The following is a 20,456-nucleotide window of genomic DNA, read 5'->3' as shown; positions in this document are numbered from 1 at the left end:
ATGTGTAAAAATACAATATTTGTTAATATTGCCTCACCTATTCTACACACATTAAACTGTAACTAAATACTGCAGCACATTCAATTTATATAGTCAGTTCTTTCCGTTTGATTGGTATGACTTAAATAAGGTGTATTATGCATGTTCAGTATTCATTGACGGTGTCCTTTAATAAAGTGTTGCTTGTCTCCACTAAGCTTGGTCATTGACTCACAGTGACAAAGCCCCAGAGATATTTTTTTGTCTGAGCAAGGATATATTTAGCCTCATCCTCTTGACTGGAATGAATTCCTTCAAAATAACACACACACACACACACACACACACACACACACACACACACACACACACACACACACACACACACACACACACACACACACACACACACACACACACACACACACACACACACACACACACACACGAACATATATAGTTTGGCTAAACCAAATAATACACAAGGGGGAATACAAGATGGATGCCAAATACAACTCTAAATCCAAACACTCCCCCATGATATGGCAGCCTATGGTTTAGACCAATCAGCTGTTGTCAGCATTTAAGTGTGCTCAGCCCTCAGCCACACCTTTTGCAGAACCAGGAAGAGAGCTCCCATACTCACGGTAACTCCAAAACAAAGAAACATAGGATTAATATAACAGGCTAGGACAAATAAATATTGCAAAGAAATAAAGCATAATGTTAATAAATTAAATGTGGTGGAACGGAAATGAAATGAAACTGTGTGGCAAACAAAAGAAATGAGAAATAAATGGAAACATTTGTGAGCAGCAAACTAGGGTCAGGTGAGTATTGGAGTCATATTACCATATGTCCGTTGCCATCATGCAACATTACCCTGTATTGCCATGCAAATTATTAAAATGTGAGGTTTATACCCGAAAATTGTGACCTGCAAAATTAAGATAAACAAGCTTTGCATAACATCTGCAGGTGTTTTTTTCAGTTAGACCACTAATTGTTTAGCATTGTGCAGCTATTCAAAATAGTATACAGAATGCAACAAAAAAAGGCAACATTAACTTTTTTTTATTTTAACCCTCAGATTTGTCAAAGCAGCATTAAAAGAAAAAAAATTGTCTTGAGAAAACATACTGACCCGTACAATAAGGTAGAGGTTAACCACCAAGCAATGAGAGGGATGAGCTGTATATATAAAAACACCAAGGTATAAGAGATGAAACCAGAAACCAAATTATTAAAACTTCACTGCTTTGGTACAAGTGAGAGAGAGAGAAAAAAAACTTTACACATCTCTTGGCATAAAACCATCAAAGTCTGGCATCAGTCCCGAACACTTATTTTTTATTGCCCTAAATGAGAAGTGAGATGGTTCAACTAGTATGCCCTTCAAATACATATACACACGAGTCGGTCAAACCGGAATGTGATGTATATATATTTTTATATTTCCCTGTGAAGCTTCATAGACTGAGCAATTGTTCTTTGGAAAAACAAACTCACAATTCATCCAGTAAATTAATAAAAAGAATATAAGATGGTTGCATGGACATAAATCATGGTAAAACTAAGTCTGCACTAACATGGTCATTTAATGTTGTATTTACACAGACATTTTCAATGGGTTGAATGTATAAAAAACCCCACCTGATTTGTGACCTTTCTGCACCACTCAACTTTCAACTATTAGCTGAAAGTTGACTAACTAACTAATCTTTGGAAAGAAATAATAATAATAATAATAATAATAATATATATATATATATATATATATATATAACTCCGTGATGCACAAATATACTCATCTAAATCCTAGTCATTTAAAAAATATATATCTTTCGCTCACTTGAATATTTAATTATTTTACCTCTTAAAAGCTTTCCTGAATTCTCTGTAAAAAACAGCCCCCGAGTACCCGAATAACAAACAAGAGAAGGCACAATAAATATATTAGAGCACAAATAGGGGAAGGCACTCAACAGGCAACACACACCTTTCTCTAAAGTCAGAGTCTGTTTCTAGAAATAACATTAAACACAATTGGAAAAAAGATATCCTCCAAACCCCAATATAATAGAGTTAAACCATAAAAAAATTCTGTGTACCCTAAGCAGAATTTCCAGTCAAATACATGTCATTCTGTCACAAATAAATCCAGTTAAGACTCATGTGATCTTAATGATTGTAGGACACTTTATAGTTTATACATGTGCACTGCCATTTCATTCACACATTGTCTTTGGGATCAGGCTAGTTCTTGGCAGAGAGTAGTGCAGATAATCATGGCCTCAGTGAGCTTCATGGTGCACAGCAGTAAGTTCATATATGATATCATATATAGTCAGAGGCACTCATCAGCCTGCACTGTCTCAGTAATCAAAAGTACCTCCAGTGACATAAACTGGGTTGTATCAGTAGTGTCATCTTAAGTGCTCCTAATTGTCGAGGGTATATTTTTCAGCTCATATTATATTGTTTTATGTCTCTCTTAAAAGTTTTTATTAACATACTTTATACTTCAATTAGTGCACTCTGCAATGGTAATAAATGAATGTATCTATCGGTTTTACTGGGTCCACATGCCACGCTTGGAGTGGAAGTGGTGATAGAAGTTCCTTAGGTAGATCCTGTCCACTTCCAGTCCTGACTTAAGGATCCTAGAGCAGAAAAAGGAGAGTTTGTCCAATTACTTAAATTTCAGGGCTGGTCCTACCTAACATAACAAGCCACAAGGTCTCATAGTATTTAGTGAAACAATATGCAGACTAACACCCTCTAAGTTAATATGACAAACTTTTGAGCTAACAGTTGCTTATTTATACACCCTGCAGATAAGGAGCAACACTGTGACTCTACTTCTAATCACCTTGTTTCGTGTGTGTGTGTGTGTGTGTTCGTGTGTTCGTGTGTTCGTGTGTGCCTATTACCTGAAATGACCCGGACGAATTTCATCGGCAGCCATGATAAGAGTTGTTTTCGGATTTTATTGTTTTTATTTCAATTTCCAACCTTGGTAATGAATAAATATTTTATGTGTTGTCAATGTTTAGCCTAAATGAATCAACCCGCTCAAAGAACACACAGGGCAAAGTAGCCTATAAGATGCACATTTTGTAGTCCATGTGTAGTTTCACCACGGCAGACGCACGTCAAAAACATCTGCCGTCGCATAGAGATTTTGCTCTTTATATTTTTTGGTCTTTGTGATTTTGCTTGACACTCAACCTGCCTTTTGTCTCTTAGGATCCATGCTTCTGAAAACTGACTTTCTGGAGAAACCTCAACCAAACGCCACACGCGACTATTGACCTTCCTTAAAAATAAGGAGGTTATAATGTGTACTTTTTGTTGTTAGAGAAATGTGGAGTCAAATGTATTGGTCATTTTGGAGGCTCCAGTCTGTGGTGGTATTGAAATGTATTACATTTCACAGAGATGGGTTTCTCACCTATAGGATTTATTGCAGAGCTGTTGCATTAGACTGCACTCTTTTCAGCAAGGTTTATCAAATTAATTGGCAATTGAGAGAGATTGTATTTTGCCAGTTGTATGAATAAGAACTATATCGACAAGCCACAGCGGGGACTAGACTTAAGGTTGATTTTTCGAATAAAAGTTAAAGGAAAGAAAAAAAATAGCCAATAGGGGAAATACAATGAATGAATTGACTTTTCGTGAGGAACACACCTGTCGAGTAGCTCCCAGTCTTCTCCTCCCCAGCGGTCTTTGTATTCTCTAGTGTTCATTCCTCCCACTGCAATCAGATCTGACTTATAGATTCCAAGTAGACCAAAGCCATTCACCTCCCAGTAACCTGCAACCAGCACATAATCACAAATCTCCATTCAAATTTGATGTTGCCTGCAACCGCACTTATTTCATTCACTTAAAACTTTTGTTTTGCATTGTTTCGTCTTGTGTACAAATGTGCATATGAAAACCCCCCAAAAGGCTTTAAATGGATGTTAAAAACTGTTCATCCAAACCAGACTTTTGTATTTTTCTGAATGAAATTCCTCTTTTTGCCTTTGTCCAAGATATAAATCTACTCTCCTGTCTGAACAAGGACTATTAGCATCTTCTCCTGATCTTTGAACACTGAATTAATAGACGTCTGATGATGACTCAAACCTTTAGTATTATATTGTCTATTTAAAAGAAGTTCTTTTATTAAAAATTTATTTACAACCCTCAAAAGAGCAAAAAGGTATCATCAAAATATAACTAAACATGGATGTGTCTGTGTCTACCGTTGGCATCCCAGGGTGTCGCCCCGCAGTTCAGTCTCATTACTATGGGAGCAAAGGTCATGTATCCCTCCACACAGTGTTTCCTGATGGTATCGATCATGGACGTAGGGAAGTAGATGTGGAGGTCACACAGAAACACTATACTGTGGTCGTCCTAAAGGGAGAATTAGAGAGGAAGGAAATTTTTCAAATATTTATTTTTACTGTCTATTCATGTGAGTTGATCTTAATTATTTATTGTAGAGCAATGTTGCCAAACTTACCTTTATGAGGTCGATTCCTGTTTGCAGACCAGCAGAGCGCTCAAAGTTTCCACTCAGTTTCACATAATCGTACCTGATACATTGACACAACAGGCACTGTTATAGCACATGCATATTGTATAACAAAGTTAGCCACAAATTTTCATGGATAACACAAATACAAAACCTGGGAAGTGAGGATTTCTCTAGAGCCTTCTTCACGTCCATGTCACTGCTGTTGTAGTCTGTGATAATGAGGTTGAAGTTGGTATCTCCAGTTTCTTTGTACAGTCTCTCCATGTCAGCAATCAGCATATGCACCCATCGAGCCTGGTTTTTCACTGATACGGATGCAAACAGGCAGATGGACAAAAAATGTCTTAAAAATCACAGCAGTCGGCTCACTAAAAGTGTCTATTAGCGAGCAGACAAGTGTGTCAGTACTGATAATCGCATGCAGAAGTTTTACAAATTTCTCAACACCTTAACACGTCATCCTAACGTAGTACAGCAACAAATAGCAATTCAAGAAATAAAGCCTGAAAGAGGTGTACGCACATTCCAATGTTTAATCAGGTGCATTGTCATCTAACTATAAAGTGAGGAATCTCTGTCTTTCTGAGGAGTCTGTGCCTTTCTGTATGTGGCTCAGGAAGTGAAAAAGCAGCAAGCAGAAATACCACAAGCCCAAAAAATTGGCCTGTTCCAAACACTGCACTAGTAAAGGCAAAGACAACAAGAAAACGTGACCATCACACTGCAGTGAAGCCCCTATAAAGAGATTTGTTGAGTACAAGTATAATGTTTTGACACATTTTAATCAAGAAATATTAAGAATCACATCTAATGAGGGCAAAATGTAGAATAACATTGCTTTGCTCAATTAATCACTCTAGGAGCATTAAAACGGTGCATGAACACTTTCCTAAATACTGTTTAAAAATGACAAAAAAAAAAAATCATCTTAAAAGAAACTCATAACCAAAGCTGTCAAATAAATGTAATGAGTTATAAAGTACAATATTTCCTTCTGAAACGTTCCTTAAAATTGTACTTGAGCACAGCCCTTGAGTTAATGTGCTGAGTTACTCTCCACCATTAAAAAGTGAGCATGGTTAAAGGTGCATGTTCAATACCTGGCACTATGAAGTGGACGGTGGCTTCCGGATTCCAGCGTAGACCCACCGGGTTACACGGCACCGCCTCGGGTTTCTTCAGCGGAACGTAGACGTAGTGTGACAGACGAAGCTGCTCGCCATTTGCGTTTGTCACCACCAGCTCCAAGAGGTAGCGGCTTCCATTGGCTTTGTCCACACGCTTTACCACATTAACCACTTTCAGCAATGCGAACTGCCTGCAGGGGCAGAGAGTACCAAACACACAGTGACATATCTGCAAATCAATAATGTAGTCTAAGCACATAATTGTACTTAGGGGTTAGGGTTAGAGAAAATCTTAATATGGTATAGGTAATGATACAATAATATAGCAATGATATGGTACACCAGCATTCACTTTTCAGTTAGGTTAGTGGTTCCTATCCCAGGGGTCGGGGACCAATGGAGATGAATTAAGGGAGAACATACAGTATTTATGTTTTGCTTGTGAAATATTGAATAGTTTTATCACCGTAAGTCTGTGAAAATATTTAAATCAAAAAATCTGAGAAAGTAAAATAACTATACTTGTTGAAACTGACCACAACGCGTAGAGAGGGTAGAATAACAGAATTATTCCATATGATGACAAATACCCGTTGTGCTTTTCGTTGAGCTTCTCCATGAAGGCCATGACCACCGGCATAACATCACTGGAGGGGAGCAGCAGGTTGCCAGTGCAGTTGCATCGCAGGTCGATCGCATCTGTACGCTGTGACTGAATGTCGAGGGGGCTGATCTGCACGGTCTGTCTCCATGTAGCCCCAGTGTCAAAGTTGATGTCTTTATGCTGTAGTGGCGCATTGTCCGTTTCCCCAAGGGGTCTCCTGTTATGCATGTCCCTCTTATGTAACCTTGTTAGAGGGCGGGTGTTGTCTCTTTTGATAGCGTTAAACTCTTCTCTGCTAGCTTCTTGCATGTGTACGGACAACAGTTTGCGCCTGTATTTCTGAGCATAATCCTCCAATTTCTCTCCAAAGTCTTGTAAGGGTGTGGTGTATATCTGGTCTGGATCTGGGCCCTCCTCGCCGCTGGTTGATTTAACATCTAGCATTCACCAAGAGTAGAAACAGAAAATTAGGGTGAATTGTGCTGATAATACAAATAACTTATTTATTTATTTTTTAGAAAAGGTGAGAATATACCTCTGCCAATTTTATTTCTTTCCAGTGATTCAGGAGTCTCTATTTGAAGGTAACTAGAGAAACAGCAGCCAGAGATAACAAGGCAAAAATAAATGATGCAGTTAATTTGCGTGGTGTTCTCAGATGACACGAAAAAACACTTGTCTTCTGCTGGGAGAAAGATTCTCAGCAGATTAAAGAGAAAAGCACCCTCTATTGATGATGCTGTAAGACTAACTCTGTTTTACTGTACTGTAAGCAGACCATGAGTTTATCATTCACCTCCTGAATCCCATTTAATAAAGAATATCACAATGTGTCTTACTACACATGGTTATATAACTTATTGGAAATGTTTATCCCCAGAAGTCTCACGTCTTTATGTTCTTGGGATAGAAGCAGCTGCTCTCTGTCTCCATGTGTGTCAGTCGGGTGTAGTCATTGGGGTAGACGTAGGACATGTGAACCTGGCGAGGTGAAATGATATGACATGCTGTTAAAGTTATGAGAGCTTAATGTTTGCAGTAATGATTCATGAGGTTTTCTTTGGTAAGGCTTATGCCGTCATTTCCTGGAGAACCGGACAGGTGTGTGCAGAGCTTTCATATTGAAATACTTCCCAAATAAAATATGCACTCATTTATAGGACATATTTCAGCTTTTGGGCAAATACACTAATTAGCTCCCTTGCTGTGACCTCAATAACGATCTCATTTGTGTTTGTTTAATGAATACTTTTTTGTTTGTTCAATCCGTCGTTGCCATGAGGTTGCCAGGCAATCAGCAGAAACCCAGAGGAAGTCAAGAACAACAAATAATGAGACTTTGATAACGGAGGTTGTAGAATTTTTCTAATTGGTGCAGCGTGCCTTGATTCCCTTTTTATCTTGTCCTCCAGAGATTTTTTAAAATACAACTGTGACAATTTAAATTCCTCTCAACAAACAATGACCTGGACCTCAACCAACAGTAATTTAACTTAAGTTACATATGAATACATACAAATTGCAGTCCTTGGTAGCGGGCCAGAGGATACCCTTTTATTGTGTAGCTGGGTTTGTAGGTGCAGTCAGGCAAAACACCTTCTAGTAAGTTGCTGTTAATCAAAGACACTGCAAACAAAACACAACACAGAGATTACTTTAAGCTTGAATATGAGGAAATATCTTGCAGCCGGGACAGTAGGAATTGTAGATGTGATATATTTGCCAGGCAACAGTGAAAACGGAGCAAGACAGAGGGACATGTCTCACCATTGTAGAGAGTGTCTCGTGTACTCTCCCTCAGCATGTCTACCGCAGCAATGCTTTGTTTTGTATTCTGGTGGCTAGCAGCCGTCTGTGGCACGTGGTCAACATCACCTATTAACAAGGGGAACTCATCTGTGGGGTGAAGCCACAAGTCAACAGAATGAGAGAAGTCCTCTCCATTTGAGATGACAAAGTTTGAGGGTCCTTGCAGAATACTAAAGGCAACAATTTTTTAATTGTGCGACACTGTGGTGGAGATGTACTCTGAGGTCTAGACTAGTGAAGATTCACTGTTATATCTTTTCAGGCAGCAGGAATGATGAGTAGGCTTATGTGTACTTGCCAAAATAGAGGGAGATGTGCTCGGACTGAATAACCATGAACTTGACATCTTTGTCCCGGAGCTGCCACTGTGTGGAAAAACAAACAAAGAACTGCATCTCTCTTCTGACCTTTTTTCTTCTTTAATCTGCACATTGCACATAAAATCATCACAGACATGATGTGGATGCTGGAATCAATTAAACGGGATGAGAAGTCTGTGCTATATTGGGATACTTACTGCCACCTCCACATGGTCTATCCCGTTGTAGTTCTGCTTGTGGATAACTTCAAAAAAATACCTAATCTGAGCAGAAAGCCTGTCAGACAGTGAAATACAGACATATCAGACACAACCCCAACAGTTTCTCAAAAGCAACAAAGACACATAGCTTCAAGTACAGGATCTGTGTAAGTATAGTTGGCCGACTTGGCTGCACAGTTGTCACGCCAGAGACCCAGGTATTTGATTTCCTCCACTGTTTCGAGTGGTATCCCATCAAGGAAATTTATCAGCCAATTTTTGGTTAGATGTGACAATCTGAGCTGATTTGTGGTAGATCATTGATACAAATAGAAAATAACAATGGTCCAAGGGAGGAACCTTGAGGAACACCCTTTTCAATGATTGTAAAATGTAATTGACTGCCCTGATAAGAGACACTGACATCTGTGGTGATGATATGAGTTTAAGAGTAAAGAGTCTTTTGAAACAAAGAAGTTTTTCTAGGAGATGGTAGTGATCAACCATATACCAAGTCAGTGTTGATATTAAATGCTGATACACATCTTCTGTTATTGGTGTCAACTCAAACCGGTCTATTAGACTGATTAGAAAGCCTTTAAAACTGCCTGTAATCCTCACCCACACTGTATGACAAATCTTTCCATCGTGATACCAAAAAGGCTAGGTAATTATTAGAAGCAGTCATCTTAATTTTTTTTTTCAAGCTTTACCTCAGTTTTTACCATGTCAACATTTCTGGTTGGATTGTCAGAAGATTTTTACATCTATTTGAGATAAGACGTTCTTATGTTGAGGCATCCGTTTTGGTGCGGTTAAAGGGACACTGCTGAAATGGAGTCTTGCAACTCCAGAGATACAGGGGACATGTAAGAGACAAATTAAATTAAGTTTATATTGCTGAAGCAGAAGCTGCAATAGCTTTACTTTGGGTCCCATGTATAGATCAAGCTGCATCCAACAATTCCCCCTGAGCAACTTTTCACAGGCTGAGTTGTTCTCCCCATGATGAGTAAACTGAACCTTGTTTGTAAAATCAGTGGAGAATCCATGAAGGTTTTGATCTATTTTTCATCACACGGTCTAACTATTAGCAATGAAATCATAATAACTTTTTAGCAAAATTTGGGACAGATTTGGCTCCTTTTGTCCAAATGTGCTAGATGGATTTCTTACGAGAAATCCAGCTGCCTTGCAAGGTTATAACTACTTCTATTGAGACATTTCTATTGTTTTACACATGCTCGTCTCACTGGTGGTTGAAATGAAAGGGGGTCAACAACTTACATAATGAAGTTATCAAACGGGCTCTGTGACTACCTTCGCTGACAGCATAAAAGCAGAACAAAAATGTGACCAGTTCACTGTTTGTACCAACATAGAATGTTAGGGCTGTGTATGAGGTACATGTTAACGATGGCTGTTGATCTGAAAAAAAACTCACCTTACTGGTCTGGATGTCTGACTAGCATACTTATCGAACTCGCCTGGGGCAGTCCACTCTGTGCCAGACTAGTAAAAGAAAGCGACCAATTATTGAGTCAATGGCAGAAAATGGCACAGATTAAGGCATTATTCTCTCCTGCTTAAGAAGATGACTGACATGATTACCTTTCCGACATATGCCACCAAATTCAAATTGAGGGGCGAGTCATCTGTGCTGAGCCACAATTCAGAGTTGTCACCAGAGCTTATAGCAAAAACAAACTCTCCTGAGAGACAGGGGAGAGAATTAGACAAAGAAATAAGGAGACATACTGAGAGAGACAGAGGTATGTATGACATGCAAGTGTGATAAATAGGTTAAAGTAATAATAATAATAAAATGTAAAAGTATGTGTTGTACCGTCAGCAAATGGATGCAGATAACCAAATATCCTGAGCCCATAGTTGGTCCTCTGAAGAGAGAGGGCCAACTTCTGCACTGTTGTTCTCACCTGAAGAGCGAGGAGACAAAAAAAAAAAAAAAAAGGTAAACATAAAACCCGTTACATTTGCACCTTCAAGTTACCATGTCCTTCTGCACACTACTGATAACTGATTTTACTACTGCACTATTTCCCGTTTTTAATATTTCATGTAAATTCTCTAAATGTATTCTTATTCTCTACATTTTTTGCAATTCGTATATTTAACATCTATTTGTGTAGATATTGTATATATTTTTAAAGTGTGCTGTGTGAAATGTGCTGCTGTTACACCAGAATTTCCCAGCTTGGGATGAATAAAGTAACTATCTATCTATCTAAAAACACAATCAGCCCCGATATTTGTTCAAAGAGGAACTACATCCACAGGCCAGCGTCATGAGTATCTAGCATACGGATGTAGAATGCATCTGTGTGCGTGTGTTTGCATAAGGATTTACTGTATTATGGCCACATAAAACAGCCAGCTGCATTTCAGTCAGCTGAACAATTCCATGTCCTTTAAAGACCATGCATGGTAGTGAGGTAATGATATATGATTTGATATACTGTATGTATGTGATAAGCATAATCTTGATAATGTTGTCTTCTGGTGTAAAACATAAAAAGACATTTCTGCCCAACATCAGCGATCAAAATGAAAATATCTTCATCTTACTTTGTTGGTAGTTAGTGTAAAAGGCAACTGCACAAGTTTTGAGGCCTTTCCCTCAATATTCATTCATGAACTACAAGTTAAGAATGTTTCAAAAAAGCTATGACACAAAGACATACAGTGAAGACTAAAAAAAAAAAGTCTACAGCCATGCTAGCAGCCCTGTGAGGCGGTATAACGACACGCTGGTGCTTTCTCAAGCTACATGTAAATGCTATTGTCATTTCACTATAATAATGCAGATAATCGCAGTGTCGCAAAAGCATACTACAATGATAGGAAGGGTTTTAAAAATGCAGCAGAAGCAAACCAGTCAGTAAAGTCTGTTTTTTTTTTTTCAAAGTTTTATTCATCCTGAGTTAGAATTCATGGAAATCCTTCCAATCATGGAAATCCTTCCAATCACAGTTGGGATGTTTTACTCAAAACCACAAAGGAAAACCTCACGGTGACACTGGAAGAAAAGTCAGGGGATCGCTAAAGTCAGTAGGCAATAACCCCTGGGAATGTTGATGTCTGTAAAAAAAAAATATGGCAATCTAACTGACAGTTGATCTACTAAACACAATTAAATCAAAGTCAACAGACGAAGGTTAAGGTGTGACTCACATGAGGATATAGCGGGTAGTGCAGGTTCCTGCGAAGCTCAGCTGTGGAACCGCCACACCAGTCGTCAAACGCGTGCACATTGACCCGTCCCTTATACTGCAGAGAGAGGGGAGAGAGATTGTGCTTGGAGCACACTTTTGTATGGGGGGGGGGATTTAGAACAAAAACGACCACACACACACACACTTTCTTAGATGTTCTTAGTGTGTGTGTGTGTGTGTGTGTGTGTGTGTGTGTGTGTGTGTGTGTGTGTGTGTGTGTGTGTGTGTGTGTGTGTGTGTGTGTGTGTGTGTGTGTGTGTGTGTGTGTACTGACTGGAAGGAAAGAAAAATTGGGAAAAAAAGGTTTCTGATAAGATTAAGCTTTACAGTAAATGAGCTACTCAGACTTACAGTAAGTGACCTTTGTGGATATGGAGGGAGGAGGCAAATTGGCACGTTGATAACTGACAAATGATTATTAGCGACAAAAAGCCTGTGTAGCGCTTTGAGTCAATAGATTATTCCTTTGTCTGTACCTGAGAGGCCGGGTTGGGTTATATTTAACCAGATCTCAAGCGTAATAAAATTAAAACACACACACACACACACACACACACACACACACACACACACACACACACACACACACACACACACACACACACACACACACACACACACACACACACACACACACACACACACACACACACACACACACACACACACACACACACACACACACACACACACACACACACACACACACCTCTGGCTTCCAGGTTTGTGCCATATAGTTGGAGCTCCAAGCAGGTGAATCCTTCTCATACTTAGAGGCTGGTTGGTCACTTCTGACCTGGAAAACACACAAACACACATGAAGGGGCTTACTAGTTTTTCTCAACCCCCACTTACATTGCCTTATTTCCTATCACCACTTATTTTTCCATGTAAAACCCTTACCCATTTGTCAGACATGGCTCTCCACCAGTTGCTGGCCTCTGGGTCAATTTTGCTATCTGAGAAAGAGGGTGAAAACAATCAGAACAGCACAGGGGTGACAGGCAAATACGGACTCCTGTGTAAACAAAAATCTCCTGGACTCTGAAAGAGGATCTCAAAGCTTTTTATCTCTTTATTTAATTTTAATGAGTATGCAGTGTCAATGAATGAACTGTAGTTACTGTGCATTGCTTGTGGATGCAAAGTCTGTCATCACCAGGGTGGAGATCTTTAAAACAGACACACCCTTAACACCTATTGTGAACAATTTTGGCCACACGAGTAATTCTAGAGTGCAGCTTAAGAAAAGCAAGAGCAGAGTATTTTTACACTCGTCCACACCAATCTAGCCTTCCTCCCTACAATTCCCCTTCACAACATTTACCACATCATTGAAAACTCATTTGATTATGTTCCCTTCAGTCATTTAATTTCATCAAATTCAAAATGACAACAACAAAGCGATCGGTAATCACCACGAGGTTACCCACAGGAAAGACCGCAAACTCTGATTATAAGAGCTCAACGCACCATCATAGTTGCACCTTGGCAGAAACGCAAAAAGAGAGCAGCTGTTTTATTATGGTGAAATAATCCAAAACGTATTGAAATCCTCCTTACAGATTCTCCTCATCTTTCCTTGACCTCATGACGTTTTTTTCCATCGGGGTCAAGGAACAGTGGTTAGGTAAGGATATGTCTTTTCTTTATGTCTCTTTTTTTTAACTTTGCAGACAGCTCTCTTTTTAAAGCAGTAGTGTGCCTGGCCTGGGTGTTCACCTGAACAATAAACTGGACTGATCATGCAACTGCACTGTCTTTTTCAGGGACCTGTTATGACTCCGTGATGGCGTCCGCCATTTTCTCTGGAGTGGTCTGCTGGGGCAGCATCATCTAAACTGCTGACAGGAACGACCGATCAGAAGGGCCAGCTCGCTCCGTGGTTACCCCCTTCACCCAGTGGAGGTGGTGGGACAGTTGAGAATGGTAGCTAAGAACGCTATCCATCAGATAGCAAGGCTAACATCAGAGAGGCCAGCAAAGCTTCCTTCCTGCAGCTGTTCCACCAGCACCACTCCCAACAGACAACAAGAACCAACATACAGTTTCACATAATTGTGCAATACTCATTTTCTATCTGTGACTTTTCAATATCTTTTTCATGTGCAACCCTGCTCACACATTTCTTTATTATTTTTTTTAAATGGTCATGTTTATATTATATATTTAACTATGTATTACTTTTACTAATGTCTCTTTTTTCTACCCAACTCGCTGTAACAAGCCAATTCCCCCCCATAGAGGGACTAATGCAGGGTTATCTCACCTCACCCAGCCTCGACTCATCTCATGTGGTACTTGACCCTGACCAAACTCTACACTGAAAGGACAAGGAAGAAAGCAAGGGGTATCCTGGCTGATAGCTAACCATCCTTTCTTCAGCCAGTTTAAGGCTTTCGAGCTTCAGGAGGCACTATAGAGTCCCACTGTCCACTAAAAGTCCTTTTCCACATGAAATAAGTATTCTTAACTCCACAGAGTGAAACCCAATCCACAGCAATGAAAAGAACCTAGGTGGACGTGCCTGTTTCATTAACTGTTCATTGTTTTCACGGTTTTGAATGTTGTTTTTATGTTGCTATGTTAAGTTTTTTGCTGTTACGTTGTCACATGTTTTTAAGAGCCCCGTCTTTCATTGCTGCTCGTATTTTATGATGCCATGCTGTTTCTTGTTCACTGGTGTGCCGAGGTGGTTTACAAAACTGGTGGATATAAAGTTACATAGTATTTGACTCTACTCTTGTCTATGCAAATATACTTTGCACTATATAAACCTAACCCTAATGTCATATCACATGAATCAGAATCTTGCAGGGGTAAAGCATGAGCACAAGAGCAGGACATCCTCTTGTTGCGTTGTAAGCCATTTGAGCACATTCTACAGTTCAACTGAATGAAAGCTTTTAAAAGCTTAGTGACTTATCATAAGCTATTTTATGATACCTTGTGTCACCTCACTTGAGTGCCTGCCGAGGAATGTGTTCATAGGTCCTCTAACGTATCTTGTAACCGGTCACAAGGCTTGTGCTTACACGTCTGGCTTGTTTCAAAGTGTGCATGTATTATTTCTCTACTGTGAGACCGGCATGACTACTACTTTCTGTTTTCGTCTCCATCCATGCCAATCTTGTGAAATTTTGAGGTTGTACTTGGGTGTGAGTGCATTGCAATGGATGGAAAACTAGCAAATAAAGTGAAGGACAGGAAATTTGGGTCTCCTTAGTGTGACAAGACTTCCTTCTAAATGTTAACTGACCTCCCCTCTGTCTCTGGGTGAGGTCGAATTTTCCTTCCTATCTAATATTCCTCGACCTCAGTGGAAAACGCCATGAGGACAAGGAAACGTGTAAAAGAGAACTGATAGGACTTAGAAAACTGTTGCTCAGAGAATCCGACTCCACTTTCACTATACTACGTCATCACGTGATGGCGTTTAATCGGAAACTACAAATCTTCGAAGATGAACTCCAAAAACACAGCGGCTCCTTCGGCATGTTTCAGTGTGTTTTACCACCGTGTGACAGCAGGTGGAACAGTTACTAACATGATGACATGCGTCTCTTCTTGGTGATATTCATTCTCTTCTACTTATTCTACTTTTACTTCGGATTGGATTGGCTACATCCGTGCATGGCGCGTCACGTTAAATATCGCTGCCGCAATGATTTGTGGGGTGTCTATATCTCCTTACTCTCACAAAGGAAGCTCCAGTGTACCCTATGCTTAAGGAGATAGGAAAGGAAGCATTGAAGCTCCTTTCCTATGCATTTAGAGAATCTGAACAGCTCTTATCATGGCTGCTGATCAAATACTTCCGGGTCACGTCAAGATTTAGGAAACTTCCTAAGTAAATTTGAAAATTCGACCTCAACCTCTCTCTAGCTTAACTACCACAGGTGCATTAACCCAAGTGCAATAATTAGGCCCGAGCGCCGACCAGCAGGAGGCTGGCAAAGGGCCTCTTGTTTTTGCTCCGTTTATTATTATTATTCTCTGTCGCGCCTATTCTCTGCTTTTCACTGACTTTGCATGCATTAAAAAAAGTCCCCACAATTTGCAGACTTGCTGGAAAGGCATGTGATACGTTGGGAAATGAATCTTGTGCATAGGTGTGGCAAAATGCCTCGACAGCGCCACCTACAAATTTGCTAAAATTGAGCCCCTCGTTCAGGTTTCACCTACATGGATGAAAGTTGGCTGGCACATTGATCATGTCTAAACACACCTAAAAGTCTGTTGGAGGCATATGCTAATCTTAACAGGAAGTCTGTTATTTTGATTTGAAAGTGACATTTTGGCACTGCTTTTGCCATTTTCATGCGTTATATTTTAATGAACACCCATGTCATCTAAACACCTATGGGATGAAAAGTTTTGTAAGAGGTTGCCGTGAAATTTCGATCCTTAGCCATGAAAAAGGAAGTTGCCCCGCCATCAATACATCTGCATGTCAAAATTGAGCCATGGCCATAACGTAACACAACATTTACATGGTGCACTCAAAGCATTATGTTGTAGTGAAAACCACAACACATACCAACTTCCGACACACCCTGACCTGCACATACACCTGGGCGCGCTTGACACTGGTTTTTACATTTTATGCTCTTGTAATGTCTGTTCTGTGTGAAGGCACCTGTGGACAGCTACTTATTTCGCTGTACTCTGCAAAGAAAATAAAGAAATCTATCTATCAAAGACACGGCACCTTCTATTGAAATGGATGTATACATTTTGATCAAGACCAATTTAATAGTCGTGCTATATCGTCGTGTATAAACAACACTGTTGCTGATACTGTGTGGTGTGGCAATGGAATGTTGTGCAAGGTGTAAGTGCTGCTCCAGGTTTGTACATAAGGTGGATAGTGATTTAAAAACAGCTTTGGAAATAACACTTTTCTTTTCTTATTATTAAATGCGTGGTTTCTTGGGTTGTTTTTTGAGGCTTGTCGCCTAAACTTTTATGATAACTTCTGAAAGTTTATTTCTTGTCTCCCCCCCATAGCAAACAGTTACATGTTTTGATCAAACCGCAGGCTGAATGACGCTTTGATTATATTAAAACAAAACGTACATATTAGATACTTGAGTTAAACCCGTTGTTGCCGTGTCCACTGACTCACCCGCATAACTCGTCCACGGAGTCGCAGAATTCATCTCGTAGTAGACGGTCACAGCCACGACCATCAGGATGGAGCCGCACATAACGATGACGCCGTTGCGCCGCAGTTTCTTCGGGGAGAACACGACAGACATCTCCTCGGCTCCCAGGCGAAACACCTCGTCCCTATTGTGTCAATCGGTGGGGTCAGCCGCTGTGTCCTCGGGAGGGGAGCCCACCCGCCGCTCCGCACCTCCTGCGTCCCAGGTGTCCCCAGTGCGTGTGGCCCCTGGGGGCTCCTCTCATCCCGCGACAAATCCAACCACGACGGGGACAGACGGCGACCTGCCCGGCGCACGACCGAAAACTTTCGAGTTGCCGTTCCAACCTCCAACCGTCTCCTCACGCCCCCTCACACAATTTCATGAAGACAGAGACGAGCTGCCACCGACGGAGAGGAACGCTGCCTTGCCATGGTAATGCGACTGGGGGCGAAACATCATTAATGTGCGAATAAATTAACACACCTGCCGGAAAAACGCGCATATACCCAGGGTGTGATGGTGGCGCAGGGCAGGGCACTGCTGTCGTTGATCACCTGCAACTCGTCCACTAATCACGCTCCTGCTGCCAGTCCAATTGCACACCTGTGACTCATCCACTCATCAAGCTCCTGCAGCCCTGAACAGGCAAGCTTGATATACCTGTATGCTTGAATCCTGCACCGGTCCTTCCTGAATCTCTCTCAAATAAATTCCATATACTGTTGAAAGCCTAACCCTGTCTGAGTTCTGCTTCTGGGTCCTAACCAACTGCGACAGGACACAGGGCCGGTTCTAGCCATTTTGGTGCCCTGCAACACACGGGGTTAAACACCTGTTTATTCGTACTGATCCTGAGTGATCCAACTACCACACATCGAACCCTCACGTTACAATCTTATAATTCATTTTCAGCTGCAGCGACGTTATTTTTGTGCCCGTTGAATTGAAACCTAATTGAAGCTTTATTATTTGTCACGTTACTTTAGACTCCTTTGTACCTGACAGGATCCTGTTGAATGTGACTCTGGTTTCCAGTGATCTGATTGGTCAGTAGTGGGGCTGTTGACAGGTTTTTGATCTCTTATCTGGAACATAACCCGCTCCAGAGCAGGTTAGCCATTCAGCATAAGTAACCATGGTGATTTACACCGATAAGAAGAGAACCGGCTTCGTAGGACGGAAAACACAGAATAAAAGCTTAAGTTACCTCGATAACAGCAAATCCTGCTTTGTAGTACAGGCCCCAGGTCCATCAGTCATAACATGCAGCTCCAATGTCTTTGTGACCTTACTTTGAGATTTAATTGTTAACAGGTTGTCGCAACATTTACAAATACTTATTTGAGTCAGTTTGAAGTGTCATGTATGCAACCTTACATTTATTAATTTTCCCTTATGTTATTTGTAAACTGGGTAACGGTTAGGGTTAGCTAATTACAGTAGGTTTATGTCTTGTATGCATTTGGTTATTTTACTCTGGTATGGGTTATTTGTCTAGTATCAAATAAGCAAAGAACTGCAGCTGCTCTTGGTGAGAAACACCTCTCAGGTGAGTGCTGCTAATATGGGCTAAACCTGATTTACCTCTGTGTCACAAGACATAGTGTGTGTGTGTGTGTGTGTGTGTGTGTGTGTGTGTGTGTGATTTTACCAATGTGGAAGAGCAAGAATATATGGCGGTTGATACAGATACAGTGGCTGCCTGACAAATAAGTTAATGTATGAGAAACACTTGTGAACTTGCCACATTCACCAAATTTTCTCGCAGTTTCAATTTTCTTTCACGTACAGACTAGTCTGTATCAATCAGTAATGGGCTGCATATTTCATTACTTTTAAGCGATTATAGTTAATTATCTGTAGATTACACCTCATAATTATGTTGACTTTTTTTCTGTTTAACGCTGCATCATAAATCGAATCATAACATAATCTGAAATTTATTTATGTGCCTGCTAAACGTCATTGCCCAATGGCCAGAGGAGCGCACATCTCCTCTTTGCCGCAAAATGGTGCAGTTGGCTGCGTCTTGGAGAGGCCTGGCTCGACTTAACAATTGTTAATTGATGCCATGTAATCTATTTTCAGATCATTGACATAAAACTCATTCTTTTCTCCAGGTGGTTGATGTTATGCTTAAACCATGGAATGTGTATAAAAATGGACGTAGTCACTGAGTCCAGAGAGTGAAGCCAATGTGGAAGGGCCTAAAACCTCTATTCTCTCAAATGACATGGGGTGCGGTCAAAATGTCCTTCGTATTCTATTCCTTGACCTCAGTGGAAAATGTCACAAGGTCAAGAAAAGGTGTAGAGGAGGATTCACAGGACTTAGGAAAAGCCAACAGCGCTGCTCAGAGAATCTGACTTGACTTTCACTATACTACGTCATCATGCGATGGGGGATGTTATTGACGTGCGTCTGCCGTGGTGAAACTGTTAATTTCCGAAGATGAACTAGAAAAAACGCAGCGGCTCCATCCAGCATGTTTCAGTGTGTTTTAACACTGTGTGACATCAGATGTAGATGATTCATATGTAACAGTAACTGACATGATGACGTGCGTCTCTTCTGGGTCATACTCATTCTCTTCTACTTCATCTCCTTTTTCTACTTCTACTTCGTTCGTGCATGGCGCGTCACATTAAATATCGCTGCCGCAATGAATTGTGGGGAGTCTATATCTCCTTCCTCTTTGCATAGGAAGGTCCAAGGTCTATGCTAAAGGAGATAGGAAAGGAAAAATCAAAGCTCCTTTCCTATGCATTTAGAGAATCTGAACAGCTCTTATCATGGCTGCCTATCAAATACATCCGGGTCACTTCAACATTTAGGAAACCTCCTAAGCAAATTTGATAATTCGACCTCACCCTGAGTAATCGGTTCTCAAATGCGGCCTGGCCTCTTAGTTCACAATTGTACCTGCGAACAGATCACCCAAGAACAGATGTTAATTACATGTGTGAACAGGGCCCCATCCCCATTCACTTTGTTTTATCATGCACCTGTGGAGGATAATCGGTGCCGGTTCATAATCACACCAGAGAGGGAGAGAGAGGACACATCTGTGATGTAGCCTGGAAGTGATGGTGTTGGGCAGTTGGTCAGCCTGGGACCCAGACAAATTCTGGGAGCTTGTCCACAAGTGATTTCTTCCACAAGTGATTTCTTGACTTGCCGGTCCAATCACAACCAAATGTCTGATATTGGGCGGGGTTTACAAAAAGCCAATGAAGGCTCCCCCGGGTGCACCCTGTCACTTATTGCCTAATCAATATCCACAGGTCCCGCCAGACAAACTCCCCAACGACATCAGTTCCACTCGGCCACAGTAGGTAAACTGATTCCTCAGAGACGGAGCTAGAGGATCAGATCAGATCCGTCCGTCCTCAGGAAAAGGAGAATCTGACCTCCTTACAACTGCAGGTGCACACTGGGTCAAATAATGTGGCCTTTCTAAATGCAGCACTTGTTAGTCTGCAAGATCACATTTCAGATTG

General features: G+C 40.8%; 1 protein-coding gene across 1 annotated transcript; it reads right to left on the bottom strand.

Annotated features, from left to right (window-relative positions):
- Positions 1-1,037: 1,037 nt before the first annotated feature.
- On the bottom strand, positions 1,038-17,821 carry b4galnt3b (beta-1,4-N-acetyl-galactosaminyl transferase 3b). The gene is made up of 20 exons (XM_035641483.2): positions 16,935-17,821; positions 12,710-12,765; positions 12,516-12,602; positions 11,766-11,861; positions 10,420-10,510; positions 10,185-10,285; positions 10,018-10,085; positions 8,571-8,649; positions 8,352-8,418; positions 8,012-8,140; positions 7,761-7,870; positions 7,134-7,225; positions 6,780-6,832; positions 6,231-6,681; positions 5,614-5,831; positions 4,665-4,818; positions 4,499-4,571; positions 4,236-4,389; positions 3,673-3,799; positions 1,038-2,642 (listed from the first exon to the last, which is right to left on the bottom strand). The coding sequence occupies exons 1-20, from the start codon at positions 17,065-17,067 to the stop codon at positions 2,552-2,554; spliced, it is 2,430 nt and encodes an 809-aa protein (XP_035497376.1). The 5' UTR covers positions 17,068-17,821; the 3' UTR covers positions 1,038-2,551.
- Positions 17,822-20,456: the final 2,635 nt, after the last annotated feature.

This window comes from Scophthalmus maximus, chromosome 7 (assembly GCF_022379125.1).
Source record: "Scophthalmus maximus strain ysfricsl-2021 chromosome 7, ASM2237912v1, whole genome shotgun sequence".
NCBI classification, from domain to species: Eukaryota; Metazoa; Chordata; class Actinopteri; order Pleuronectiformes; family Scophthalmidae; genus Scophthalmus; species Scophthalmus maximus.
Note: the sequence above shows the minus strand (reverse complement) of the source record. Positions and strands in the feature narration are given on the sequence as shown.